A 20,522-nucleotide genomic window follows, 5' to 3' on the forward strand; every position below is an offset into this window, starting at 1 on the left:
ATCTGGGTGACAGCAGATAGTGTGATTATAAATAACTTGTTTCTATAACTGTAATGCTCTATAGTCAAAGTGTAATTGTGTCAACAAGAAATCCATTGTAATTGCAACATGAAGTCTGTTTTGTTGAAGTTATCAACTGTTCACTAATGGAGACTTGAGTGCAAAACTGTTCATGGCAATTTCAGTCCGAAAGTTATCATGGCAATTGTAGGCCTGAAATATAAATAGCACAATGGTTTGATTGCAGTCCAAAGCCATCTTCAAAGTTTCTGAATGCATCTTTTGGCAATCCATACAGGGCCGTCCTCAACAGGAGCAAAGTAACAAGAACTCCAGCTAGGAGTATGGCATCAAGATGGATTAGGCAGGTCTGGAGAGCAGAAGGGGTCAGGATCATTGGCATCTCAGGAGTAGCAGAGAGAGAGAGAGAGAGAAAATGTGATGCAATACACATTAAATGTAACATCTCATCTCATTATCTCTAGCTGCTTTATCCTTCTACAGGGTCGCAGGCAAGCTGGAGCCTATCCCAGCTGACTACGGGCGAAAGGCGGGGTACACCCTGGACAAGTCGCCAGGTCATCACAGGGCTGACACATAGACACAGACAACCATTCACACTCACATTCACACCTACGCTCAATTTAGAGTCACCAGTTAACCTAACCTGCATGTCTTTGGACTGTGGGGGAAACCGGAGCACCCGGAGGAAACCCACGCGGACACGGGGAGAACATGCAAACTCCACACAGAAAGGCCCTCGCCGGCCACGGGGCTCGATCCCGGACCTTCTTGCTGTGAGGCGACAGCGCTAACCACTACACCACCGTGCCACCCTTAAATGTAACAATAAACATATAAAAAGTTCAGTATGTCATTCTTTAATCCCACAACCCTGTTGATATAGCCTGGGAAATCCCATGCTGCTTTGCACAGTCGTTCCGATCTGAAAAGACAGCATGGAAACTATGGTCTAAAGGCTCGCCTGAGTTAGGGAGCCAATCAGAGAGTGGGGAGGGGTGGAAAGACGGTGACGCGTACTACTCGACAAACGGAAGCTTGTAGTTTATTTGGGACTGTTTACGGATCACATTTAACATGGCGGCGAGCGATACGAACCAAACTTTCGATCAAGCTTTAGACGCTGTTCTGAATAGTTTAGAGCGAAAGTTTGTTTTAAAAAAAAAGAACAGCGTTTGGCGTTTCAGTCTTTCTTCGCCTCTTCGTCGCTCTAACTACGTCACCGGGTACAACTGCCATGATTGGCCATGGGCTATGTATACGCCAAATGATAGACATTCGCAACGTCCAATAAACGGCCGTTGACAATCATAAACCACACGTCCCCTACGAGAAATTCAATAGGCGGATTCCAGACCATATTTCACTTGTGATATGGTCTGGTGTTAACCAGACTACTGTTGATAGGCAACTCTTCACACTCTCTCTAGCATGCAGTCCCTCTCTCTCTCCATCTCTCCCTCTGCACAAACCATTCATTTGATTCGATTCAGTTCAGGCCAGTTCTTGGCTTGTAAATGGATGCAGCTGTATAGTAGACTGTTTTGCAGTTCGAATCATTCTTTCTTTACACCCCACTTCTTCTATAAAGCTTGTGGAGATTAGAAAAAACATTCTGGAGGTTACTGTGTTCTTTTACTTTAAGGCTAAAATTATCTTATTGTACTTTATCATGTGTGGCGTGTTATATTTTTAGTGATGATTAGGTTTGCATTTATAACCTAATTGAAAAAAAAGCCTTCGGCAGTAAGCCAGAAGGTAGATGTCCTGCTGTCAGGGCTGTCTCATAAGTCAGTGCCTTACAGTACCTTAGAGTGCTTTTGTAGCGTTTTATAAAATATTGTTGGGGAAAATAGAATAAAAAAATAACACTACGCCAGCTATTTTTCTTGTCAGAAAAACAATTTAAAGTTCACAAGTCTCCAAACTGCTCCTTCTACTTGGAGACATGTAGGACAGAGAAGGATAAACAAATACTGTAATACTCGATGAAGGTACTTAAGAATTCAGCATTCTGTGTAAATATTTGATCTGGACATGACTGATTGGACATGCCTTTTTGCCTCGAAGTACTACAGCATTTTTAAATGTTTCTGAGAATGTGTTTTGGAACGAACGACCAGAAAATTCTGCAGTTGGTCACACAGTTCAGATAAGCTCACCAAGTTTGCTGTTGATTTATGGTTAATTCATTCTAAAAGCCAAAAAATAATAAGTATGAATAAAATGCGATTAATTGTGCAACCCTAGTCTGCGGGCTTTTTTAGTTTGTTCTGTGTCGTCTCTTTGAGCTCAGCTGTTAGACATGATCGGGACGCACAATTTAAAAGATTTTTAAAGACTTTTTTTTTTTTTTGAAAGTATTAATGAAAATTCAGATCCATAATTATATTTTTAGTATCTTCTGTTTGTTCGGCCATTTTAGTTAAAAAGGAGATAAACCTACAGGGACAATTGAATCTCTGAGTGACTAATCTCTTCACACTAAGGTGAAGCTACAGAAGTCCTGCTGTGACACTGAGCTGCATGTTGCAGTTGTTTTGTCTCATCTGGAAGTGTGGTCGATCTAGTCAAGTCAACTTTATTGTCAAATATGCTCGACATACAGCACAGATGAAATTTCAGTCCTCTCTGACCCACGGTGCAAACAGGCAATGCAATAAATAAAAATAGAATAACTGAAATAAACAGTATAAACACTCTAGATAAGAAAAAAGACATAGACTAAACACTCACAGGTATATATATATGGACGGCACGGTGGTGTAGTGGTTAGCGCTGTCACCTCACGGCAAGAAGGTCCGGGTTCGAGCCCCGTGTCCGTGTGGGTTTCCTCCGGGTGCTCCGGTTTCCCCCACAGTCCAAAGACATGCAGGTTAGGTTAACTGGTGACTCTAAATTGAGCGTAGGTGTGAATGTGAGTGTGAATGGTTGTCTGTGTCTATGTGTCAGCCCTGTGATGACCTGGCGACTTGTCCAGGGTGTACCCCGCCTTTCGCCCGTAGTCAGCTGGGATAGGCTCCAGCTTGCCTGCGACCCTGTAGAACAGGATAAAGCGGCTAGAGATAATGAGATGATATATATAAATTGGAGCAGAGGGACATAAAATAAACAAAGTCACTTGAATCTACTGATTTCACAAGTGATATGTGTGTCTTTGGATGCATTTCACAAATAACTGCATTCTGCAGCTGTTAAAACCGCGTATCTAATGTTTGTACAGAGGAACTCGGTGAGGTGTTTGAGGAGGTAGTGTGTGAAGCACATGGAGAGGCGTGAACATCACGCTGTTACACACACACACGCTTTTATCTAAAGCCAGTGTGTACCCTTTGAACAGTCGCCAAGGCAAATAGACAAACCTCCCTGCTGCAGGCTGTCGTGCTTCAGTCCAGTGTTTGCTCTCCCACTGCCAATTACTCTTTAATTTGGCATTTGTTCATGCTTGATTGCAGAGCAGTAGCAGTAGATGGATATGCTGAAAGCTATGAATCAGAAACGCAGCACACTGCCCTTTCACAATGCATCACCTGGAGAGTACAGAAATATCTTTTTGCTAGTGGTGACACAGCTTACACTGGGTTTCTTCCTTATTTATATATAAGATTGTATAATTGAATATGCTTAAGATGGTTTCATTACTGAAAGCATTACCATGCTTAAGATGGTTATGGTTTTATAACTCTGTCGTGATCTCAGGCTCTACTGTGCTTTGAGTTGAATCCCCAGAAACACACCATGTATAGCTGTGGGTAGCAGGTACAAAAATATAACAGAAGACTCTTTTCCCACAATTCAGCTACCTGCTCATGTGTTTCTGTGAATTTTCATCACTATGTTATCCTGAATCATGGACAATACTGGGCTTTTTAAAGCAGTCAGTCACGACGCCACATAATGTTTTCAGTGGGTCTGGAGAACCAGATGCTTTTCAGAACAAAAGAGAGCTATTTACCTATTAACCTTCTGTGATGAGTAATTCTGCTTCTTCTCTTTTGTGCACAGGAGGAGTACCGTGCAGAGGGCATCAGCTGGCGAATGATTGACTACATCGACAACACAAGCTGCATCAACCTCATCAGCAAGAAACCCACAGCCCTGCTTCACCTACTGGATGAGGAGTGCAAGTGAGTCTCAGTGCATCTCAGATTAGATGAGATTATACGATTATTATTCATCTTTATGCTCATTGCACATAGTACAAGTACACTTAAATGCAGTTTTGCATCTAATCAGAAAGTGTAAATAGTAAAATAAGGTGCTGATGAGGTAATACTTATAGTTGAGAGTATACAGTGGTGCTTGAAAGTTTGTGAACCCTTTAGAATTTTCTGTATTTCTGCATAAATATGACCTAAAACATCATCAGATTTTCACACAAGTCCTAAAAGTAGATAAAGAGAACCCAGTTAAACAAATGAGACAAAAATATTATACTTGGTCATTTATTTATTGAGGAAAATGATCCAATATTACATATCTGTGAGTGGCAAAAGTATGTGAACCTCTGGAGGCAATGTGCATAGACCTTGAGAACATATTCTCACAGTGTTTCCTCTCACTTGTGTTAAAATGAGCATGTGGAGGCAACAGTAAAGCAAAGGACCTTCTCACAGCACATGCCCAGATCAGTTTTATAGCTTAAGCACGTAATTTAAACAGCAGGAACAGAGACAAACCCGGATCATCAGTCTGACTTCCAACTTTCTGTAGCTTCCCCCAGGCAACTAACCAGACCCTGCTGGATAAGTTTAAGAGGCAGCACGAGGGGAACAGCTACATTGAGTTTCCTGCAGTCATGGAACCAGCGTTCATCATTCGCCACTACGCAGGGAAGGTCAAATACAGCGTCAAGGTGTGTGTCCAGGAGCTTAGTTTTAATTGCTGTCCACATTATCACATTATATTGCATCATATATATACAGCAGTAACAGCTACATACTTAACAGTTGTATATACAGTATAACAGATACATACTTTAACAGTTATTCTATGAAATCAAGTCGTACATGAGCCAATGGCCGACGAGGCACGTAGCGTCGAGTTGGCTATAAGCCATGTACGACAAGATTGAGTGGAATAACTGTTTTATGCTATGCACATTCGCTGGATTTTGAGAAACAGAGCATTTTTATTTTTTACAAATTCAATAAATAAAAATTTTATACAAAACGTCCGGCAAAATCATTTCCGCTTAGAATGTAAACAAACCAAATTTGTGAAAAATGCTATAATAATAATTCATGAAAAATAAAAAAGATACATTCTTACCATCAAATACTTTTATTCTATATTTTGTTGCTTTTTTGGGGGGGGGTGTTGTTTTCAAGTAGAGTTTTTATTTCGTCCTCGGTTGGTTCAGCAACACGCGTCGCCATTTTGTTTTTCTCTACTCATGGTATATGAGCTGATAGCCTAGTAGTAGAGTACTACTAGGCACACGATTGCTCATATCCAGTGAATGTGGATAGAATAAATACAGTTATATTGCAGTTATATGTAACAATTCTTTGCCGAAGGTGAAGTGAATATCAGTGAAGTGAGACAAAGACAAGGTAAAAATATATTGCACCACATTTTTTAATTAAAATTGTAACATAATCAACTTAATATATTTGTTGGCTGGTGTATTTAAGTGTATTTTTCACATCTCAAATTGATGTGCATTATACATATTACTGTATTTTAGTGTTATGGTGATGTGCCCATCATAGACACTGTGTGCATGCGTGTGTGTACATGTGCGTGTGTGTGTGTGCGCGTGTGCGCGTGTGTGTGTGTGTGTGTAAGAGAATGTGGCTCTTAGGAAGGACGCAAAATGCACTAACTGCATCCACTGATCTAATTTTTTTTTCTAAACTGATTGGTTAGATTTGCCTTTGGGTCTGATTTTATTTGAAGCACATGTGTTTGCTGAGACTGTATTATTCATAGAACACTTCTTTTGGAAGGACGCAAAATGCACTAACTGCATCCACTGATCTAATTTTTTTTTCTAAACTGATTGGTTAGATTTGCCTTTGGGTCTGATTTTATTTGAAGCACATGTGTTTGCTGAGACTGTATTATTCATAGAACACTTCTTTTGTACCAAATCTATTGTTTGTCTGCATCACACACTCTCTCTCTCTCTCTCTCTCTCTCTCTCTCTCTCTCTCTCTAAAAACCACACAAGGCAAGGATTCTTCTGTGACTCCTTACACCGGCTCGAACACTTCCTCCAGTTTTTAAGAGTGTGTGTTGCTTGTACACAAAGAAGACAATAAAAATATAGATGGTGATCGGCATAGTTAAGAGTTACAACAAAATTTCCAGTTACTGCTGTAACTTTGAGGTTCCCAATCCTTTAATCAACATGGACAGGACTGGAGCACACAACAGTCTTGATGAACCAGGATGTCAGCCACAGAGGGAACTGGAGGCACTCTCGCCCCCAAATGGGTTATTGTGCCCTCTCCCACCACCATGTAGCTTTGTCTTTTGAGTTTTTATGTTTGTTTGCTGTTGTTGTTGTTTTTTCATTAATGCTTAGAAAGTTTGTTGTCCTGAAATTAGTTAACCTGGAAGTGTAGGGCTGTCAATCCTAAGAATGCTATGAATTTAACATCTTGACTATGCATGATAGCATCGTCTTTTAGTGGCTGATCAATTGCTAGAAAATTGTACAAACATGGACAAGTCAGCTACAGCTTTCTCCTCCCTAAGTAAATGAAGAAGAATGATATGAGCTTAGCTGGAAAAATCGTCAGTCCCCAGAACCCATGCAACACCACCACCATGACCTCACAATCTCCTTTTTAATCAAAAGCATAGTTGAAGATTTGTTGGTTGTGATAGTGGTGAAGGCTCTGTTCCATGTGATTTTGTAACATGATTTTGTGTTGTGTTGATGCACCATTTTACACACACACACACACACACACACACACACACACACACACACACACACACACACACACACACAGTATATGAGAATGACCCGTGGTGTTTGAGAACCTCTGCTGTAACTTATCTAATCTATTCTGTTCCTATATAGGATTTCAGGGAGAAGAACACAGACCACATGCGCCCAGACATTGTGGCTCTGCTGAAGAGCAGTAAAAGCGCCTTTATCTGTGGCCTGATGGGAATCGACCCTGTGGCCACCTTCCGCTGGGCTGTGCTTCGAGCTTACTTCAGAGCAGTGGTGGCTTTTAGAGCAGCTGGAAAATGGCATAGCCAGAGGAAGAGCAGTGAGTCTGCACACACACACACACACACACACACACACACACACACACACACACACACACACACACAATCATGTAGTTCTGAACATGGTAATGAGTAAAAGAAATTTTGCATTATCATCTTTTGAGCTATAACATTCTGATGTAGTTCCTGATACTGACTGCCATAAATAGTTGAACTGTACCGTAGTTCTAACCCCCACTGTGTCAGGAGAGACATTTCTGCCAAGTTACATATTTTCCCAAATACTCTTCATAATTACATGAGCTTTAGTGAATGAACCATAATCCATCATTTCTAAACGCTAAAATGTATTGTTCTAAAGTGTGTAAATATGTAAATTGGTACTAATTAGGGCTAACTAAGCAAGAATATGCTGACATACATATACAACCCCGATTCCAAAAAAGTTGGGACAGAGTACAAATTGTAAATAAAAACGGAATGCAATAATTTACAAATCTCAAAAACTGATATTGTATTCACAATAGAACATAGACAACATATCAAATGTCAAAAGTGAGACATTTTGAAATTTCATGCCAAATATTGGCTCATTTGAAATTTCATGACAGCAACACATCTCAAAAAAGTTGGGACAGGGGCAATAAGAGGCTGGAAAAGTTAAAGGTACAAAAAAAGGAACAGCTGGAGGACCAAATTGCAACTCATTAGGTCAACTGGCAATAGGTCATTAACATGACTGGGTATAAAAAGAGCATCTTGGAGTGGCAGCGGCTCTCAGAAGTAAAGATGGGAAGAGGATGACCAATCCCCCTAATTCTGCGCCGACAAATAGTGGAGCAATATCAGAAAGGAGTTCGACAGTGTAAAATTGCAAAGAGTTTGAACATATCATCATCTACAGTGCATAATATCATCAAAAGATTCAGAGAATCTGGAAGAATCTCTGTGCGTAAGGGTCAAGGCCAGAAAACCATACTGGGTGCCCGTGATCTTCGGGCCCTTAGACGGCACTGCATCACATACAGGCATGCTTCTGTATTGGAAATCACAAAATGGACTCAGGAATATTTCCAGAGAACATTATCTGTGAACACAATTCACCGTGCCATCCGCCGTTGCCAGCTAAAACTCTATAGTTCAAAGAAGAAGCCGTATCCAAACATGATCCAGAAGCGCAGACGTCTTCTCTGGGCCAAGGCTCATTTAAAATGGACTGTGGCAAAGTGGAAAACTGTTCTGTGGTCAGACGAATCAAAATTTGAAGTTCTTTATGGAAATCAGGGACGCCATGTCATTCAGACTAAAGAGGAGAAGGACGACCCGAGTTGTTATCAGCGCTCAGTTCAGAAGCCTGCATCTCTGATGGTATGGGGTTGCATTAGTGCGTGTGGCATGGGCAGCTTACACATCTGGAAAGACACCATCAATGCTGAAAGGTATATCCAGGTTCTAGAGCAACATATGCTCCCATCCAGACGACGTCTCTTTCATGGAAGACCTTGCATTTTCCAACATGACAATGCCAACCCACATACTGCATCAATTACAGCATCATGGCTGCGTAGAAGAAGGGTCCGGGTACTGAACTGGCCAGCCTGCAGTCCAGATCTTTCACCCATAGAAAACATTTGGCACATCATAAAACGGAAGATATGACAAAAAAAAGACCTAAGACAGTTGAGCAACTAGAATCCTACATTAGACAAGAATGGGTTAACATTCCTATCCCTAAACTTGAGCAACTTGTCTCCTCAGTCCCCAGATGTTTACAGACTGTTGTAAAGAGAAAAGGGGATGTCTCACAGTGGGAAACATGGCCTTGTTCCAACTTTGAGATGTGTTGTTGTCATGAAATTTAAAATCACCTAATTTTTCTCTTTAAATGATAGATTTTCTCAGTTTAAACATTTGATATGTCATCTATGTTCTATTCTGAATAAAATATGGAATTTTGAAACTTCCACATCATTGCATTCCGTTTTTATTTACAATTTGTACTTTGTCCCAACTTTTTTGGAATCGAGGTTGTATAAGATAAGCAATAAGGATGAAGGATGCTCAAGAGTGAGCTGGAAAAGTCTTCATAAATGGCACAACATACACTTATTACTTCACAATCTGCCTTTTAATCGGAAATATGGTTGATTTGTTGGTGGTGAAAATGATGGTGGTGAAGGATCTGTCCATATAATTTGTGTGTGAAAACACACAGCTGTCATCACAACAATTGGCTTCCAGGTGGTGAGTGGATGCTGGTATGTCTGCAGCTAACTTCTCCTCACATACTGTACGTAAATTCCTTTTGAATGCCATTAATTTTTCATTTAGCCTGGACTGTGTTTTGTTGCCTGGTGAGGTTACTCACTACCTATATTTTATATTTTATGGTTGGCTATCCATCATGATTATATTAATCCGTTGTTATTATAATAACAGGTTAATATTGTTGGATCTTGTAGACATCCTACCTGCCATTCCACGTATTGCAAATGTGTGTCCAGCTTGACACTGCTGCTGTCATGATCAGCCTGTGAATCTCCACCTTGCTATCTAAGCTTCCAGCACTGTTTCTGCTGGTCTGTCCTTGGTCAGTCTGAAGGATAACTTCCTCTTCTGGATTATTTTTATGAATTAATAATTTGAACTTGCTCAATCTTCTAATGGGGTCTGTCTGCACGTCATTCTGATTCTCAATGGGGGACAGTCCATCCATTATCTGTAACCGCTTATCCTGTGCAGGGTCGCAGGCAAGCTGGAGCCTATCCCAGCTGACGATGGGCGAGAGGCAGGGTACACCCTGGACAAGTTGCCAGATCATCACAGGGCTGACACACAGAGACAACCAACCATTCACACCTACGGTCAATTTAGAGCCACCAATTGGCCTAACCTGTATGTCTTTGGACTGTGGGGGAAACCGGAGCACCCGGAGGAAACCCACGCAGACACGGGGAGAACATGTAAACTCCACACAGAAAGGCCCCCATTGGCCACTGGGCTCGAACCCAGAACCTTTTTGCTGTGAGGTGACAGTGCTAACCACTCCACCACCGTGCCGCCCTGGGGGATAGCCATACTTGGAAAATCAACCTCAATCTGAACTGTTTTCATGACCTACAGACACTGTTATTTTAAAAAAGAATAAGCAAATTAAAACTGCTGCCTTAACCTTATCCACAGGGGCTCAAATTGTTATTTCTTGATACATGATGATGAAATTGTACGCTGCCCAGCCAAACAAAAGTCATCATTTGGCTTTAAATAAGCAAATACCGAAGAGCCTTTGATTGGATAATTACTGCAGTGATTAATCTTTTTCAGCTGGCGGCAATTTTTTTAACCCTCACTGATGCAGTGAGTAGCTTCTCATTTCTTAAAGGAGATACGCAGAGCCTTTATTTTTAAATAAATTTCTGAGTGGATAGTATCTCCATCCTTGACTCTTGTATGCTGCGTTATTGGGAATAAAAAAAAAAAAATATATATATATATATATATATATATATATATATATATATATATATATATATATATATATATATGTGTGTGTATATATATATATATATATGTGTGTGTGTATATATATATATATATATATATATATATATATATATATATATATATATATAAAAAATTTTTTTTTAGTTAAAATCGACCACAAAGTTGGCATTCGAGCTGCCCCACTGAGCCAGCCAGCCCTGGGTGGGTGACATCACAGCAGGAACTGGTGCTATAGACCAAAGCCAGACTCGGCAGGCGAGAGTGCTTGCAATGGCCTCTTCGTTCAGATTTATTGGAGATTCTTCGGATTCCTCAGATAGTAATACATCTGACTGTGATAGTCCTGAAATTGGAGTGTGTGTACATGCTACTGCTATACACGTAGAACCGTATCAGTTCAAACCATCGGAAAGTGAATCCGATAGTAACACGTCGACCACGGAGGCCCCCACCTTACTAAATAAAGCCAGAGAACAAAGCCGTCTAGAGAATTGGATGGGATTGAACTGATAGTTCAATTAAAACAGGATAAGCATTATAACTTATGCAACATACATGTACGTGCATGCATTTTCACTGATAAAACGTAAAAGGCTAATTAAAGAATCAGATGAACTGCGACAATCACATTCTGAAGCAAATTAAATAATCTAATACTGGTAACTTAAATACACAATGCAAGTTACATGTATTAATCTAAATGCAGGTAAACAATGAGTGTTGTTGTTATGTAACCAAATGAGTCGCATCTTACCCATCTGTTTTCTCGCTTCCTGAAGGCTGAGCTTGTGGCCAATTGTTTTGAAACAACCTGACTTTCAGTTCTTCGTTCATTTGCTTCTTCCACGTAAGGGCGAGATATTGCTGCTGAGGCAAGCATATCCTGGGGGGGGGGGAGCACATCCAGTGGAGAAATCTGACAACTGGTCCATTCATTCTTCATTTTCTCCATACTGAGTACTCCACCATTACTGCTCGGCTGACACTCCGGGAGAATTGGTGCAACTGAACTTGCTTTGCACCCTCTTTCAATATGGGCTTATAGCCAACGCTCCTCAACAGATCAGAGGTTTCATACGAGTCCTCAGTAAAATGTGCAGAGCAGAGGAGAGACCACTTCGTAGGCGCCCAATCCATGAATTTCTCACAAAACGTGTCCAAATCTTTGCAGTTTGAATATTCTTGGGCCATGAATGTAACATAAATCCACCTTCTATCATGCTGCTGTACCAGCCAGCAACACATCTACGTGGCATGGCGATAAATTAGCTCAAAATGGAGGATCGGAGTTGCAGTCAGCTCTGTGTTTTAGTCTAGCGGAAATGGCGATGAGACCGATAGACTTCCTGCTGTGACGTTATGGATGTCAAGCTCATTCACTCACACCGCTACCTATATGAATCACTTTAATCGTAAAAATAAATATTAGATTTATTGTTAACGCTTAAAACTATTCCTATGCCATTCTTGAGGTCTCAAGGCATTTATAAACAAAAAGTAAGGCCATGGTTCTGCGTATCTCCTTTAAACAACCATGTTAAAAGACATATATTCTGTAGTCATGGAAAGGATGTTACTGTTTTAGAAGGGTCAGCCTATTGGCCTGCATCAAGCAAAGAAAACAACTAAGGAGATTACTGAAATTACTGGAACTCCGTTATGAACTGTACAATGCATTATTAAAACCTGGAAGAATAGTAGTGAATCCTCAACTTCACAGAAGAAATGTGGTCAGAAAAAAAGCTTGACCGACTGTGATCAGAGATCACTTAAACACGGTGAAATCAAATCATAAAAAAATTGACAGAAAAACTCAACTATGCTTAATCGTGAAAGTAAAAGCATATTCATATGCACAATGTGATGAGAACTCACAGGATTGGGACTAAACAACTGTGTGGCAATAAAGAAAACAGGGCTTTGAACCAGAATTTTTTTCCTATTGGTTCGTTCCGAACAGAAACGGAATTTTAACGTTTCCGGTTTTGGGTTCCACCATTAAATAGACGTTCCCGAACCGGTTAGAACAAAAAAAATTTCGTTCCCAGAACGGTTAATTACGTTCCCTGTCAGCTGTTTAACAAATGGCTATAAAATTATGTCTCTGTCTCATCCAGCTTAAGCCAAATGTAGGCTAATTCTATTACAACCTTCATTAAATAAGACAAGAAATAATTCAAAACAATTATTATTTCAAATGTTGGCGATTTGGATTCTCAGTATGTCTTCCCATCTACACAAACAGAAAAAGTGCCAAAAATGAAAGATAATTCGTTTAGTGTGTTACCAAAGGCTAGTCAGGCCCTATGCATTGATAGGCTAACAGAGGTTAACGTCATTTAATGTTCGCGAGCCTCTCATTAACGTGGACAAATATATTGATATCGTGTTTGAAATTGATGTTTTTGAATAACGATAGACTGCAATATTTACCTCTTATTTAAGATGTGGAGACATGATAGTAGTCCACCCTCCCGCTCTCTCCATTCAGTCAGCGAACGTCACACAGGAAGTGAACCCCAGCGGGTCATAGAAACTTGCGCAGGAGAAGAATGACTTTTTTTATTTGTAGGCTACGGAAACTTTGAGGAACGAAATAAAAACCGGTATTAACCGGTTACCATTATTTTTAATAAGCGTTTCTGTTCCGGAACATAAAAAAATAATAAAGTTTCTGGTTTCGTTTCTGTTCCATGTGAAATAGAAAAAGTTCCCGGTTTTCGTTTTCGTTCCTTGAACCGGTTCAAAGCCCTGAAAGAAAACCACTTATTAGTGAGGCTAATCAGAAGAGAAGGCTTCAATTTGTTAGGGAGCATAAAGATTGAACTCTGTAGCAATGGAAAAATGTTATGTGGTCTGATAAGTCCAGATTTACTCTATTCAAGAGGGATGGGCATGTCAGGGTAAGAAAGAGATGCACCCATCATGCGTAGTCACCACTGTACGAGCCTCTGGAGGCAGTGTTATGATCTGGGGTTGCTTCAATTGGTCAGGTCGAGGCTCAGCAACGTTATGGGGCAATAAAATGAAGTCAGCTGACAACCAGAATGTATTGAATGACCAGGTTATCACATCAATGCATATTCTTAATCCCTAAGGGCATGGGCAAAAAAATCAGGGCTCAGACTATGAAAGCGTGGTTCAGGGAGCATGAGGAATCATTTTTACACATGAATTGACCACCACAGAGTCCTGACCTTAACCCAATTGAAAGTCTTTGGGATGTGCCGGAAAAGAGTTTACAGAATGATTCAACTCTCCTGTTATTAATAAATACAATATATCAGCAAAAAAATTAATACAACTCTGGACAGAAATAAATGTTGTGACATTACATAAGATTATTGAAACAACCCCATGGTGAATGCACACTATAATCAAAGCTGAAGGCGGTCCAATAAAATATTAACATGTACGACTGTTGTTGTTGTTTTTTAGCCTGGCAGTGTATCTTTCTACTCATCTGTGCTGGTCCAATTGCCGTAAATAATCTCTTTGAAGAATCAATTGTACAATCGTGCTTTTATTTCACAACTTGCATCAAATCCGAGGAATCATCTTCCAAGGTCACAGCAAGGTCAAATTTCTGAAATCATTTTTCTTCTTGCCTCCTTCCTGTTTGAAGTATATTTTTAGGATATTTCTGGCACACAATTTAGTAACAAGAATAATTCATAACTGCAGTGCATGAACAAACCCTTTACCCTTTAAAGTTCTGTCAACTTCAAACTCCTATCTGACTCGATCTGACTGTTTGATTAGCTGCACTCTGAAACTTGATAAGATAAGATAAGGTGACCTTTATTGTCCCACAGTGGGGAAATTTCCTGTTTGCAGCAGCACAGTAGATAGCAGCAGAAAAGGAAATATCAAACCACACAAGTAAAAAAAAATAAATTTATACACACACACACACACTACTGTTCAAAAGTTTGGGGTCACTTTGAAATGTCCTTATTTCTGAAAGAAAAGCAGTGTTCTTTTCAATGAAGATCACTTTAAACTAATCAGAAATGCACTCTATACATTGCTAATGTGCTAAATGACTATTCTAGCTGCTGGTTTTTGGTGCAATATCTCCATAGGTGTATAGAGGCCCATTTCCAGCAACTCTCACTCCAGTGTTCTAATGGTACAATGTGTTTGCTCATTGCCTCAGAAGGCTAATGGAGGATTAGAAAACCCTTGTACAATCATGTTAGCACAGCTGAAAACAGTTGAGCTCTTTAGAGAAGCTATAAAACTGACCTTCCTTTGAGCAGATTGAGTTTCTGGAGCATCACATTTGTGGGGTCGATTAAATGCTCAAAATGGCCAGAAAAATGGCTTGACTATATTTTCGATTCATTTTACAGCTTATGGTGGGAAATAAAAGTGTGACTTTTCATGGGAAACACAGAATTGTCTGGGTGACCCCAAACTTTTGAATGGTAGTGTGTGTGTATGTGTGTGTATATATATATATATATATATATATATATATATATATATATATATATATATATATATACACACACATACACACATTGAAACTTGAAACTTATTGCATGTTGAAAATGAGAAATTATTCTGATTTCACGTCTGCTTGAGAATCACAGATAAATAACATGATGAAAACTTTTTTTTTTCTATCCGTAATATGGTTAAATTAATAATATTGTGTAATATCAGAAAAATGGTTCATGCTTTGTCACTTCCAGGCACGATTACTTTTAGGCATTACTTTCTGGTTTTCTAAGACATGTTTATACAACCCCGATTCCAAAAAAGTTGGGACAAAGTACAAATTGTAAATAAAAACGGAATGCAATAATTTACAAATCTCAAAAACTGATATTGTATTCACAATAGAACATAGACAACATATCAAATGTCGAAAGTGAGACATTTTGAAATTTCATGCCAAATATTGGCTCATTTGAAATTTCATGACAGCAACACATCTCAAAAAAGTTGGGACGGGGCAATAAGAGGCTGGAAAAGTTAAAGGTACAAAAAAGGAACAGGTGGAGGACCAAATTGCAACTCATTAGGTCAATTGGCAATAGGTCATTAACATGACTGGGTATAAAAAGAGCATCTTGGAGTGGCAGCAGCTCTCAGAAGTAAAGATGGGAAGAGGATCACCAATCCCCCTAATTCTGCGCCAACAAATAGTGGAGCAATATCAGAAAGGAGTTCGACAGTGTAAAATTGCAAAGAGTTTGAACATATCATCATCTCCAGTGCATAATATCATCAAAAGATTCAGAGAATCTGGAAGAATCTCTGTGCGTAAGGGTCAAGGCCAGAAAACCATACTGGGTGCCCGTGATCTTCGGGTCCTTAGACGGCACTGCATCACATACAGGCATGCTTCTGTATTGGAAATCACAAAATGGGCTCAGGAATATTTCCAGAGAACATTATCTGTGAACACAATTCACCGTGCCATCCGCCGTTGCCAGCTAAAACTCTATAGTTCAAAGAAGAAGCCGTATCTAAACACGATCCAGAAGCGCAGATGTCTTCTCTGGGTCAAGGCTCATTTAAAATGGACTGTGGCAAAGTGGAAAACTGTTCTGTGGTCAGACGAATCAAAATTTGAAGTTCTTTATGGAAATCAGGGACGCCGTGTCATTCGGACTAAAGAGGAGAAGGACGACCCAAGTTGTTATCAGCGCTCAGTTCAGAAGCCTGCATCTCTGATGGTATGGGGTTGCATTAGTGCGTGTGGCATGGGCAGCTTACACATCTGGAAAGACACCATCAATGCTGAAAGGTATATCCAGGTTCTAGAGCAACATATGCTCCCATCCAGACGACGTCTCTTTCAGGGAAGACCTTGCATTTTCCAACATGACAATGCCAAACCACATACTGCATCAATTACAGCATCATGGCTGCGTAGAAGAAGGGTCCGGGTACTGAACTGGCCAGCCTGCAGTCCAGATCTTTCACCCATAGAAAACATTTGGCGCATCATAAAACGGAAGATACGACAAAAAAGACCTAAGACAGTTGAGCGACTAGAATCCTACATTAGACAAGAATGGGTTAACATTCCTATCCCTAAACTTGAGCAACTTGTCTCCTCAGTCCCCAGACGTTTACAGACTGTTGTAAAGAGAAAAGGGGATGTCTCACAGTGGTAAACATGGCCTTGTCCCAACTTTTTTGAGATGTGTTGTTGTCATGAAATTTAAAATCACCTAATTTTTCTCTTTAAATGATACATTTTCTCAGTTTAAACATTTGGTATGTCATCTATGTTCTATTCTGAATAAAATACGGAATTTTGAAACTTCCACATCATTGCATTCCGTTTTTATTTACAATTTGTACTTTGTCCCAACTTTTTTGGAATCGGGGTTGTAGTAAGTTATGAAAGTCCAAGAACTGTACTGTATGTATAATTATACACTTACCCAGAACAAACTCATAACTCATATTCCATTATACTTGTGACCTTCTTCAATCTTACACACCCTCCCACTCATTTCACATCTCAAGCCTCGTTGTTCCTCAACCCCGTAGCAGACTAAAAGCTGTGGGTGACAGAGCCTTTTGTTGCAGCTCTCCCTGACTTTGGAACAATGTCTGAAGAGTTTGAATAAACCTAGCCTCTTAAAGAACATTAAACCCACCTTTTTCGGAAATACTTTTAACACCAGTGCTTTCTCTGGTTGCTGAGACTGGCATCATTCTCACCAGTTATGTGCTATTGCTTTGGCATATTGTGTTTTTGTGTGTTATATCTTCGAAAGTTGCTAGTTTCACACTGCTTAAATGGTTACTCTGTTAGTGTTATATTCTTTTTTTATGCTTTGATGTTTTTGCTTCTTGGTTCCTGCTTTAAGACTTTGGATCTAGTGATAGTATTAATAAAGAGCATACGAGTTCAAAGAAAATGCACAATGACACAATGTGCTGTGTCATGCTGTTATTTAATCCCATTAGAAACTATCATTACTAATGTCTAACAGTGTGCATTGAGAGAAAGATACAAACGTTTCTCTCCATTGCTCTGTTCCTTCCCTCTCTCACTAGGCTCTGACACTGCAGTGCAGTGCACGGTCATTAAGAAGGTGGACAGTTTCAGTTTCCTGCATCACCCTGTGCACCAGAGAAGCCTCGAGATCCTTCAGAGATGCAAAGATGATAAATACAGTAAGGTTACATTGCTTATAGACCTCTTATAACTTTTCATTTATTCAAATACATTTGAAGGGACATAAAAAAGGTCAGGACTAGGACCAATTAAATTGACTCTTTGAGAACAACATTATTCTACAGTGTCTTGCAAAAGTATTCATCCCCCTTGGTGTTTGTCCTGTTTTGTCGCATTACAAGCTGGAGTTAAAATGGATTTTTTGGGGGGTTAGCATAATTTGATTTACACAGCATGCCTACCACTTTAAAGGTGAAAATTGTTGTTTTATTGTGACACAAACAATAATTAAGATGAAAAAAAACCCAGAAATCTGGAGTGTGTATAGGTATTCCCGCCCCCAAAGTCAGTACTTTGTAGAGCCACCTTTTGCTGCAATTACAGCTGCAAGTCTCTTGGGGTATGTCTCTATTAGCTTAGCACATCTAGCCATTGGGATTTTTGCCCATTCCTCAATGCAAAACTGCTCCAACTCTCAAGTTAGATGGGTTGCGTTGGTGTTACAGCAATCTTCAAGTTATCCCACAGATTCTCAATTGGATTGAGGTCTGGGCTTTCACTAGGCCATTCCAACACATTTAAATGTTTCCCTTTAAACCACTCCAGTGTAGCTTTAGCAGCATGTTTAGGGTCATTGTCCTGCTGGAATGTGAACCTTCGTCCCAGTCTCAAACCTCTGGCTGACTCAAACAGGTTTTCCTCCAGAATTGCCCTGTATTTAGTGCCATCCATCTTTCCTTCAGTCCTGACCAGCTTTCCTGTCCCTGCAGATGAAAAATATCCCCACAGCATGATGCTGCCACCACCATGCTTCACTATAGGAATGGTGTTCTCAGGGTTTTGGGGTTGCGCCACACATGGCGTTTCCCATGATGGCCAAAAAGTTCAATTTTAGTCTCATCGGACCAGAGAATCTTCTTCCATGTGTTTGGGGAGTCTGCCACATGCTGTTGGGCAAACTCCGAATGTGATTTCTTAAGCAATGACTCTTTTCTGGCCACTCTTCCATAAAGTCCCGCTCTGTGGAGTGTACGGCTTAAAGTGGTCCAATGGACAGATACTCCCATCTCCGCTGTGGATCTTTGCAGCTCCTTCAGTGTTATCTTTGGTGTCTTTGTTGCATCTCTGATTAATGCCCTCCTTGCCTGGTCTGTGAGTTTTGGTGGGTGGCCTTCTCTTGTCAGGTTTGTAGTGGTGACCTATTATTTCCATTTTGCTATAATGGATTTAATAGTGCTCGGTGGGATGTTCAAAGTTTGGGATATGTTTTATAACCCAACCCTGATCTATACTTCTCCACAACTTTGTCTCGGACCTGTTTGGAGGCTCCTTGGTATTCTTGTTGCTTGCTTAGTTGTGTTGCAGAGTCAGGGTCCTTCCAGAACAGGTTGATTTATACAGACATCATGTGACAGATCATGTGACACTTTGATTGCATATGGGTGGACTTTAATCAACTAATTATTTGACTTACGAAGTGAATTGGTTGGACCAGCTCTTATTTAGGGGTTTCATACGAAAGGCAAGGCAAGTTTATTTATATAGCACATTTCATACACAGTGGCAGTTCAATGTGCTTTACAGAAGTAAAAGCAAAACAGGGGCGGCACGGTGGTGTAGTGGTTAGCGCTGTCGCCTCACAGCAAGAAGGTCCTGGGTTCGAGCCCCGGGGCCGGCGAGGGCCTTTCTGTGTGGAGTTTGCATGTTCTCCCCGTGTCCGCGTGGGTTTCCTCCGGGTGCTCCAGTTTCCCCCACAGTCCAAAGACATGCAGGTTAGGTTAACTGGTGACTCTAAATTGACCGTAGGTGTGAATGTGAGTGTGAATGGTTGTCTGTGTCTATGTGTCAGCCCTGTGATGACCTGGCGACTTGTCCAGGGTGTACCCCGCCTTTCGCCCATAGTCAGCTGGCATAGGCTCCAGCTTGCCTGCGACCCTGTAGAAGGATAAAGCGGCTAGAGATAATGAGATGAGATGAGAAAAGCAAAACAGTAAACAATAGAGAATAAAATTACATAAAATAAATGGGAAGAAATATAATAAGAATTAAACAGTAGTAGAAATAAAATAATAAAATGAAGTAGAAGTTCAAATAGGGGGAGAAAAAAAAAACCAGCAGAATAAAATAGAATAAAAGTTAAGTAAAATTTGAAACATGCAGAGACTGTAAAAGTACAGATTATAAAACATGTAAAGAAGACAATATTAATTATTTAACAGAAAGCATCTGAAAACAGCTTGGTCTTTAACCTAGATTTGAAGCTGCCAATAGCAGGAGCATTTTTGATGTCCTCTGGCAGTTGGTTCCATAGCTGCACTGCATAGTCGCTAAAAGCTGCTTCACCATGCTTTGTTTTAACAACAGGTTTTAATAGTACATTTTTCTGTTGCGATCTGGTAGATCTGATTGGGTTAGGCCGCTGCAGGGGGTGAATACCTATGCACACTCCAGATTTCTGTTTTTTCATCTTAATTATTGTGTCACAATTAAAAAAAAAATCACCTTTAAAGTGGTAGGCATGTTGTGTAAATCAAATGGTGCTAACTCCCCAAAAATCCATTTTAATTCCAGCTTGTAATGCGACAAAACAGGACAAACACCAAGGGGGATGAATACTTTTGCGAGACACTGTATTAAGTCTTTGGTTAGCTAA

At 40.1% G+C, this 20,522-nt stretch overlaps 1 protein-coding gene across 5 annotated transcripts in view; it reads left to right on the top strand.

Moving 5' to 3' along the window:
- The window catches only part of myo9ab (myosin IXAb), a 228,478-nt gene that overhangs the window by 168,049 nt on the left and 39,907 nt on the right, over positions 1 to 20,522 (top strand). For all 5 annotated transcript variants that reach the window (XM_060914594.1, XM_060914596.1, XM_060914595.1 and 2 more), the window contains exons 12-15: positions 4,027 to 4,148; positions 4,735 to 4,876; positions 7,058 to 7,253; positions 17,749 to 17,868. In XM_060914594.1, coding sequence (XP_060770577.1) covers positions 4,027 to 4,148; positions 4,735 to 4,876; positions 7,058 to 7,253; positions 17,749 to 17,868 — 580 coding nt within the window. The remainder of the gene's footprint in view (positions 1 to 4,026; positions 4,149 to 4,734; positions 4,877 to 7,057; positions 7,254 to 17,748; positions 17,869 to 20,522) is intronic.

Source organism: Neoarius graeffei, chromosome 2 (assembly GCF_027579695.1).
Source record: "Neoarius graeffei isolate fNeoGra1 chromosome 2, fNeoGra1.pri, whole genome shotgun sequence".
Classification (NCBI taxonomy): Eukaryota; Metazoa; Chordata; class Actinopteri; order Siluriformes; family Ariidae; genus Neoarius; species Neoarius graeffei.